Here is an 8,871-nt window from a genome sequence, read left to right as displayed (position 1 = left end):
GTGTGCAGGTGGTGTACGCGGCTCGGCTTTTAGGTGTAGAGCATGAAGTCGAGGGATGGCTCGTAGTCGTAGTTTAGTTGGCACTTTATACCCCGGAGAGAAGCGTATAATACATAGGAGTCAGTAGTTACATATCCTTCATTGACGTACAGTGCGTCCTGTGTTTGCTGAGCTGATGAGTCGTAACCTGGAAGTGCTGGCTGTGGAATGATGATGACCTGATAAGGATCTTGTTGGCAGTGGCTACTTGCCCTGAATCCCCCTCTCCGCTGGCGAAAGGCAGAAGAAGACATTTCCGAGGCTGGAAAAAGTCGCTCATCAGCAGATTGCCACACTACAATAAAGGTTGGTTGCGCTCTGAGATATCGGTGCATGAAATAGTACGATGGCGCTGATTGGCAGCGTTCTCAGAGGCCCCTGCACAAGGCTGTGAATCGATGATCAACCACTTGCAGCCTTGTCCCACCTTGTATGCACCAACATCTGCACACTTCCAACCTTCGATCTTCCACTTTGGTCCTTCCTCCGCAAAGTAATCCCCAACTTGACGACCGTCTTGTTCTTCTGCCACCCCCCATTCGACACCTCGATCTGCCTCGTCCTTCCTCCCTTGCCGACAGCATACCTCAACGCTCGCTTGTCCCCACCCCCGGGCCACCATGTCCGACTCCGACGGCGACTTTGTCGAGTCCGAAGACGACCGCCACAGACCCTCGCGGCCGGCCGGCGGCGGCAAGGAGGCGCGCAAGAAGAAAAAGGCCGGCAAGGCGGCGGCATGGGAGGTCGTCAAGCGGTCGTGGGAGACGGTCGAGGAGGGCGCCGACGGCAGCCTCGACGTCGAGGGGCGGGCCGAGGCCGAGAAGCGGCGGCGGCTGCTGCGCGACACGACGCCGCTGCAGCGCGGCATCATCCGGCACCTCGTGCTCGTGCTCGACATGAGCTTCGCCATGGCCGAGAAGGACCTGCTGCCCACGCGGCTGCGGCTCACGTGGCGCCTCGCCCGCGAGTTTGTCAAGGAGTACTTTGAGCAGAACCCCATCTCGCAGATGGGCATCGTCGGCATGCGCGACGGCGTCGCCGTTCGCGTCAGCGAGATGGGCGGCAACCCCGTCGAGCATGTCGAGGCCATCAACAAGTGGGCCGAGATTGACCCGCAGGGGAGCCCGAGTCTGCAGAATGCGCTCGAGATGTGTCGTGGTGCCCTGTTGTAAGTCTGCGTCCCGCCAGTGTCTGGGACGTCTGTCCACCAAGGTCGGCGAAGGACACAGTGATGAGCTCTGGTTTGGGATCCTTCTCTAACAGGCCCTGTACAGCCACGCGCCGAGCCACGGCACGAGAGAGGTGCTCGTCGTCTACGGCGCCCTGCTGTCGAGCGACCCCGGCGACATTCACGACACGATCGCGAACCTCCTCACCGACAGGATACGCGTGTCGATCGTCGGGCTCGCGGCCCAGGTGGCCATCTGCGAGGAGCTCTGCCGCAAGACCAACGCCGGCGACGCGACGCAGTACAACATCGCCCTCGACGAGATGCACTACCGCGAGCTGCTCCTCCGCACGACGACGCCGCCCGTGACGCGCACCCAGGCCCAGAGCACGGCCTCGCTCCTCATGATGGGCTTCCCCTCGCGCACCCTCGCCCCCGCCGACACGACCGCCTACTGCGCCTGCCACAACACGCCCGTCCGCGAGGGCTACCTCTGCACCCGCTGCGGCACCCGCGTCTGCCGCCTGCCCGCCGAGTGTCCCGCCTGCGGCCTGACACCTCATCCTCTCCACCCACCTCGCCCGCTCCTACCACCACCTCTTTCCCGCTGCGCAACTGGGTCGAGGTCCCCTGGGCCCCGCGCCGCCGCCTCGCGCGCCTGCTACTCGTGCCTCGCGCCCTTTCCCGACCCGCCGGCCCAGCGGCGGGGCCACAGGGCCAACGGCACCGACGGCAGGAGGCGAGGCGACGCCGGCGACGAGGAACCGGCGCCGGCGCCGAAGCAAAAGGGCGTCAGCGAGAGCAGTCGCTACGCGTGTCAGGTGTGCGGCAACCACTTCTGCATCGACTGCGATGTCTTTGCGCACGAGGTCATACACAACTGCCCCGGCTGTCAGAGCGACGCGCGGGGCGCTGTCACGAACGGAGAGAACGGGACGAACGGGGCGATGGAGGTGGACAGCTGAGGGGGTTTCATTCTCAAAGCGATGAAACGTGGCACAAGAACGGCCCGGTCTTGCCAGGCCAAGGCAGGGAGGTGAGGGAGGAAGAGGCACGCTGTAAGTAAGGGACCGCTTTAGCCGCAAGGAAGCGTGGGAGCTCTGGAGCATCTGCAGGGCGAAACGGAGTACCGGGCGAGCTGAATCGGCTGCCCTTGCAAGGAGATGGGGGGGGGGACATGGGGTTTTTTACTTTCGCCATGGCGAATCACTTGGGGACAAACATGATGCGGCGTTCAGGTGCGAATGTTTCCTTTGGGGGCCCGGCAACAAATATGTTGTAAATCAAAACGAAACGGCGCGTTATCTCATTAAGAGCAATGCTACCAGACCACTACTACTGAAACGAGGTCATAAGTTCATGATATGAATATTCTCCCATCACACATGCTCGATGTGCGTTGTAAAATAAACGCGGGGTTCTCCTCTTTCAGAGAACACGTTTCCCCCTTTTTCGCCTGCAACTCCCTGTCCCGGCACCAGCTCACAGGTTGCCGCGCTCAGCCTGCTCCCGCTCAATAGCCTCAAACAGGCTCTTGAAGTTGCCAGCGCCAAAGCCGTCAAACTCGTTGCGCTGAATGATCTCAATGAAGACGGTGGGGCGGTCCATGAGGGGCTTGGTGAAGAGCTGGAGCAGGTAGCCGCCCTCGTCGTAGTCGATGAGGATGCTGAGGCCCTCGAGGACGTCGAGGTCCTCCTGCAGCTCCCAGCGACGCTTATCCGACTTGAGGCGGCGGCGCAGCGTCTCGTAGTAGGTGGCGGGGACCTTGATGAACTCGACGCCGCGGGCGCGCATGGCCGAGACGGTGGCGATGATGTCCTTGGTAAGCAGGGCAATGTGCTGGACGCCGGCGCCGGCGTTGAAGAGGACGTACTCCTCAATCTGGGAGCGCTTCTTGCCGGGGGCCGGCTCGTTGATGGGCATCTTGACCATGTTGTTGGGCGACGCCATGACGATGCTGTTGAGGGCCGAGAACTCGGTGCTGATCTGCGAGTCGTCGACCGACCAGAAGCGGTGGAAGGCGAGGCAGCGCTCGTAGAAGGCGCAGGCTGCCACCATCTCGTTCCACGACTGGTTGCCGACGCAGTGGTCGATGCGCTTCAGAGCACCGTCGGCAGGGGCACCGAGACGGCGGGGGGGCCGCGCGGCGAAACCGGGGGAGAAGGTCCGTTGTAGGAGCCGCGCACGCGAGATGAGCGTGTGTGTCGTGTCTCCGTAGGTGCGGATGACGGCCGTGGCACGTCGCCGTGTGTCTCGTCATGCAGGAGGCCAGGCTCCTGGACCGACACGGCGCCGGCGGCCACAGCGGTGGTGTAGACGGCCTTCACATCGTCAACCTCAAAGGCGACGTCCTTGACGGCGTCGCCATGCTTTTCAAGGTGCGCGTGGATCTCAGTGAGGAGAGCGCGGTCGGTCTTGCTGATGGGCTCGTCGGCGGGGAGGTGGACGCCCGAGCGGATCGGCGAGGTGAAGACAAAGCGGACGTCCTCGTTCTGGACGACGTACGACGCAATGTAGCGGCTGCCCGTCTCGAGACCCTTGTAGGCGACGGTACGGAAACCGAAAAGGTTGTTGTAATACGAGGCAGCCTGTTTGGCGTTGCCACCCACCAAGTTATGTGGTCATAGCCGCGGAACTGGGGAAGAGGTTGCTGGACGGCGAGGCCATCGCTGAGGGTTGCTGTAGTTGGCGGCGCCGCCGGATAGGCGGCGGACTGTGGGGGCGAGTCTGTGATGGCAGAAGGGGACATTGACACTCAGAAGGTATCGGGGGTGATTCGATATAATGGATTCAAAGGGCGTTTGACAACGTTGTTAAGTCTAAGGGGGGGGAGAGACCGAGGGATGAAATTGATTGATGGTGAAGAAGGGTAGATACCAAGAGGATTCCAACGTTTCGTACGGTCACGAAAGTACCACCACTTCCTTAAGTATCTTCGTAATCCACCCTCCCCTGAGACCGCCTGGTCAGGTCCATCAGATGCTGGGCCGAAAAGAACGGAAACACACGCACACCTAGAGTAATCTGACACTGGTCCGTGTGGTCCATAAGCCGTGTGAGGGAAGCGGGGTTGCCGCACCTCACCAATGTCCAGCAGCGGATTACCAGGCTTTGCGGCTCCCATGACGAGCCCTCTCTACCTGTTTTCGCACGACAGCGGGTGCCGAAAGGAGAAGGAGAGGTTGGCGGCGGCTGTTGAAGGGAGCGGTTGTATGCTGGGCACCGTTTGACACGCAAGGCCGTCGAGGCATAGGCCGTGGGCGGAAAGGGGCCGATCCAGCTCGGCCGCCCGCCGTGAGCCGAGCTAAGCCGCGCCTTGCCGGGTGCGACGGGTGCCGGCCTAAGATATGCTTCGAGACGCCCCACACCCTCAGAGGTCGTCATGCGGCTGTCCTGGAGAGATTCGATGGCGACGTGCATTGTGAGAGGTTGACGGGTGGCTGGTCATCTGTATGTTCTTGTACCGCTCCTGGTACCCGAAGCTGGCCCCCTTGGCCATCCTTCCGCAGCCGTCAGCCTGCGGAATTGGCGTCCGCTGACAATCGTGCCCCGCCGTTGTATTGCGAATCCGACCTTGAAAGCCCGAAGCTTTCTTGAATAAAGATCCATCGATGCAGGTTGTGTTGATGCCATTCGATGAAAGCACACGAGTCTCTGGTACCAACTTTGACAGCCTCCTCTCCGAACAACTTGTTCCAACGAAGAGCTAAGCCGCTCCCTCGACCATTCACGTAACACTTGATCCAATCGCGTCGCTGCCATGGCCGAAGTATCTCTCAGTCGCAATGACCTCAACGTATTGGAGAAGATCAAGGATCCCGACTTCGACCCCGCAGCTATTGTCATGTTGGACCAGTCGCTGCCGCGCGACCCCCACATCACTGACAGCGCCGTCTACGAGCGAGTCATCCAGATAGAGCGCGAGATTATCTTGTCGATGCAACAGCTCGAGCTTCAATTGGCAGGACTCAAGCCCAAGACCATCGCCGAGCCAGTCGAGGAGTACAAAAGCTTGCTTTCCAAGCTTGACGACTTCGTCTCCGAGTACCCCAGTTATGCCAGCGCGCGCAACAACCGGACGCAAGCTTTGAGGCGGCTTTACGGTGACACCATGCTCCTCGACAATGCTGAGGATGCGCAGCGTCTGGTACGCGAGCCCAGCTCAGACGAGAGGGCCCGGGCGGCGGCCACCGCGCTCAGCGACACCGAGACATCGGTTAGTCTGCTGACTCCCAAGCTGGCCTTTGGTGCCATGTCGCCGCAGTCGGCCAAGACGCTGTCTCTCGCATACACGCAGCGTGCAGCCATTTACCATACGACGTCCAAGCTCATCGGAGAGGGTCGCGTGGCAGTGGCTCAAGACAGAGAAGAGTCTACTGGGCCAAGATTGACTTTGAAGAGGCGGCTTCTCGGGACTTTGCCATGGGTGGCAGGCTCGGCAATGAGATTGCCAAGGGTCTGGCAGTCAGCACGAACCCGACAGCTAAGCTGTGCGGGCAGATGGTGCGCGAGGGGATGAAGAAGGAGTACGGGCCGGATTATGGAAATTGATTGGGTATCTGTCGCTAGTTGCTATGTGAGGGTGGCATGGAGCTGCTCTTCATGTATCGACGGAGGGCTGGCCGCCCGCAGTGTCTGTAGTAGGATATTGATTGGTCACAGAGACGCCATGAAGTTGTTCACACGTCTGCCAACGTTAGCCATAAAGCTAGGCACTTTGCGCAATACATCATGTAGACGCCCACCTTTTGGCAATCCCAATGGTCTCCTGAGTCGACCTTCCCTTGTCCTTCTCTTCGCGGTTGATCCTTGTCACGGCAGCGCCGAGACCAATGGCGAGAGCGAAGATGGGATCGGCCACCCTGGAGATGATGTATGTAGGAGCAGGCATGGTGACGGTGTCGATTTGGTCGCGTCGAACCCAGATGATGGTCAGAGTAGCGGGTGGCGCTTCCGAGGTTGAACAGACAGATGGTCGGAACAAGTCGATAGCGAGCTCTCGCGATGTTCGGCGGATGAGATGCAAGCAAGCAGACGAGATAATCCGAGGCCGGCAGTCCTGTTGGTCAGTGCTCCTCCTTGAGCTTGACCTGCTCATTAACTGGTCGAGTGCTGCACCCTAGACCCACCCAAGAAGTCACAGCACGTGACTCATCCCACAGAATCCCGCCCACAACTTATCGCTCAAATCACGTGCTTAGGTCCCCTCGCTTGCAGTGTGCAGTGGGCTAGGCTAACCCACAGCCCCAACGCATTTCCAGAAACTTTTCTCTCTGAAGAAGACCAGCGCCCAGTGACCGACGAACTCCCTCACCACACCGTCCAGATACCCGACACCCCCCGGTTCACAATGAAGTTCCTTAAGGTCGGCCGCGTCGCCATCATCACCCACGGTCGCTATGCCGGCAAGAAGGTACGATCCCACGAATTCTGCGCACCGAGTCCACGTTGTTTCCTGGTTGGTGGGAAGAGGGGGCCGATGGAAAATTGATGGGAGTCCCGAGGATAAGGAGGAAGAGGATCGCGAGCCCGAGCACGACACCGGCACGTCGATGAAAAAGAGAAGGACACGGCAGCAAGAGGAAAAAAAAAAGAACCATCAATCGGACCAGGAAGCAACACGGGACAGAAAGCGGCAATGCAGCATGAACTCGAAAACACGCACACACATGCACAGAAGAGATTTCGCTAACACGCGCCCGTTTTCCAGGTTGTGATCATTCAGCCTGTCGACAGCGGCAACAAGGCCCACCCCTTCGGCCACGCCCTCGTCGCCGGCATCGAGCGCTACCCCTCCAAGATCACCCGCCGCATGTCCAAGACGCGCCAGGAGAAGCGCTCCAAGATCAAGCCCTTCGTCAAGCTCGTCAACTACAACCACCTCATGCCCACCCGTTACACCCTCGAGCTTGAGGGCCTCAAGGGCACCGTCTCCAACGACACCTTCAAGGAGCCCAGCCAGCGTGAGGACTCCAAGAAGACTGTGAAGAAGGTTCTGGAGGAGCGTTACACGAGCGGCAAGAACCGGTGGTTCTTCACTCCTCTGAGTATGTCATGACCCTCTCACGACGCACACACGCATCCCAGACGTACTGACTAACACGCCACAACAGAGTTTTAAAGGAAAAAAGGGAACCCGTTTCTGCGCACGTCACTCGGCTGGGGAGTTGGTATGGCTTGTGAAGAGCATCACTCAATTGGCATTCGAGATCCTCGGTTAAGGACCTCCCACACGAACCAAATCAAAGACCTGATGACAACCTCCCTTATTGTTTGTCGGAACGCATTAAAATTGCATTTGGTGACGTGACCGGGACACAGATGATGCAGCGACGGCCGTTTTCTTCTTTCACTATCCAGACCTCGGGGAACGAGGAACGAAAGACACCAACGGCGGGGGAGAGCAAAACGATGGGGATGGAAAAAGGGGGGGCGTGGGCGCGCGGCTGCTGTTGGGGGACGCGCCGGCTGCCCCGTGTAATCCCACGCGGCAGTGGCCGGGATGCCGTCTTGCATTTGTAGCGTGTTCGAGAGTCTATGTGAACCCATTGACTGTCGCTTCTGCCGTGCCGTGCGTGGTGCTATGCCGAAATGTGACAAACGTGTCGGCGAATGTCGCCTGGGACCTGGCACTGTCGGCCCTGGGTGATAGGAGAACACATAGCTTTGTTTACCCTCGTTCAATCCACGTCGGCCAGGTTCGCATAAAACAGTCCTGAGGATCTTCCCAGGGCGGTTACATGGCGGATCTGTAGCCTCAAGGGGAGCCTGTAATCAATCTGAGGACCACACTCATTCTTACGTGTCGCCTCTGGGCGGGTTCTGGCTGCGTGCACCGGATGCCGGATGGAGAAGTAGCCGGCAAGCTTGACACATTGACAAGCTGGCCATCGATGTTTTCAGAAAATCCCTAATACTTCCTGCGGTGTTGCGACAGCATGACAAGTTGATTCCTTCAAGCGGATGCAACAGAGATGCCGTTCAAGCCAGAAAAGGGACCAGGATAGACAGGCTCAACATCATTGACGCTTTGCGCACCTCGTTTGAGGTTCCGCCAGGTGGCCCCATCATTGACTTCCAGCGAGCTCGGCCACATCTCGCAGAAAGCTGCTGCACCAAGTTGTCAAACGGCAAGACCAACACCACTACATCGACAATGAGGACGAAATGGAGAACCGCAGATTTGAAAGTATTCATAACATTTGCATACATGCATGTCTATCCTCACGCCGTCTAAAGTACATCAAATTAGACTCCTTCGTGCGCAGAAAAAAAAAGAAGAAGCCATGCGACCGGGGTTCCCTGATGCGCTCTGCGCCATTGCTCTTGCTCCGTTTCCGCGCATCTTCTCCCACTTCACCTGGTAGCTGTACACAAACGCGCGCCGCCGCCGCCACCCCTTTACACCTCCCTAAGGTAAGAAGCCATTCGTACATTGGACCGTCCTGCCCCGTCTCCTTCGTCTTTTCAGTCCCCTCCTCCGCCCTCCTCAAGGAGTCTGGCAAAGAATAGACCAGTTGTCCCGTGGGGCAGAAGGAAGAAGCTGCGTGCTGAGGGAGAATAAAGGGGGGGGATTGGTCCTTGCAGAAGGAAGAAACGGGGTATTGGGGGATTTTTATATTGAAAGATCGGGAGGAGGCCAACGAGACATTTCAAGGCTGCCT

The 8,871-nt window shown here is 58.9% G+C and overlaps 5 protein-coding genes across 5 annotated transcripts; 3 read left to right on the top strand and 2 right to left on the bottom strand.

Moving 5' to 3' along the window:
- Positions 1–659: 659 nt before the first annotated feature.
- VDBG_03011 (suppressor of stem-loop protein) lies at positions 660–2,172 on the top strand (the record flags this gene model as incomplete). Its single annotated transcript, XM_003006826.1, has 2 exons — positions 660–1,207; positions 1,314–2,172. 2 exons carry the CDS (start codon positions 660–662, stop codon positions 2,170–2,172), a joined length of 1,407 nt encoding a protein of 468 aa, XP_003006872.1.
- A 517-nt stretch (positions 2,173–2,689) lies between these two features.
- VDBG_03010 (4-hydroxyphenylpyruvate dioxygenase) lies at positions 2,690–4,627 on the bottom strand (the record flags this gene model as incomplete). Its single annotated transcript, XM_003006825.1, has 3 exons — positions 2,690–3,238; positions 3,316–3,795; positions 4,220–4,627. The coding sequence occupies 3 exons, from the start codon at positions 4,625–4,627 to the stop codon at positions 2,690–2,692; spliced, it is 1,437 nt and encodes a 478-aa protein (XP_003006871.1).
- Positions 4,628–4,967: 340 nt separating this feature from the next.
- VDBG_03009 (conserved hypothetical protein) lies at positions 4,968–5,598 on the top strand (the record flags this gene model as incomplete). The annotated part of the gene is made up of 2 exons (XM_003006824.1): positions 4,968–5,423; positions 5,560–5,598. The coding sequence occupies 2 exons, from the start codon at positions 4,968–4,970 to the stop codon at positions 5,596–5,598; spliced, it is 495 nt and encodes a 164-aa protein (XP_003006870.1).
- A 143-nt stretch (positions 5,599–5,741) lies between these two features.
- On the bottom strand, positions 5,742–6,213 carry VDBG_03008 (hypothetical protein; the record flags this gene model as incomplete). The annotated part of the gene is made up of 2 exons (XM_003006823.1): positions 5,742–5,894; positions 5,953–6,213. The coding sequence occupies 2 exons, from the start codon at positions 6,096–6,098 to the stop codon at positions 5,864–5,866; spliced, it is 177 nt and encodes a 58-aa protein (XP_003006869.1).
- A 297-nt stretch (positions 6,214–6,510) lies between these two features.
- Positions 6,511–7,464, top strand: VDBG_03007 (60S ribosomal protein L27; the record flags this gene model as incomplete). Its single annotated transcript, XM_003006822.1, has 3 exons — positions 6,511–6,620; positions 6,918–7,254; positions 7,321–7,464. The coding sequence occupies 3 exons, from the start codon at positions 6,558–6,560 to the stop codon at positions 7,326–7,328; spliced, it is 408 nt and encodes a 135-aa protein (XP_003006868.1).
- Positions 7,465–8,871: the final 1,407 nt, after the last annotated feature.

This window comes from Verticillium alfalfae, genomic scaffold, assembly GCF_000150825.1.
Source record: "Verticillium alfalfae VaMs.102 supercont1.3 genomic scaffold, whole genome shotgun sequence".
Classification (NCBI taxonomy): domain Eukaryota; kingdom Fungi; phylum Ascomycota; class Sordariomycetes; order Glomerellales; family Plectosphaerellaceae; genus Verticillium; species Verticillium alfalfae.
Note: the sequence above shows the minus strand (reverse complement) of the source record. Positions and strands in the feature narration are given on the sequence as shown.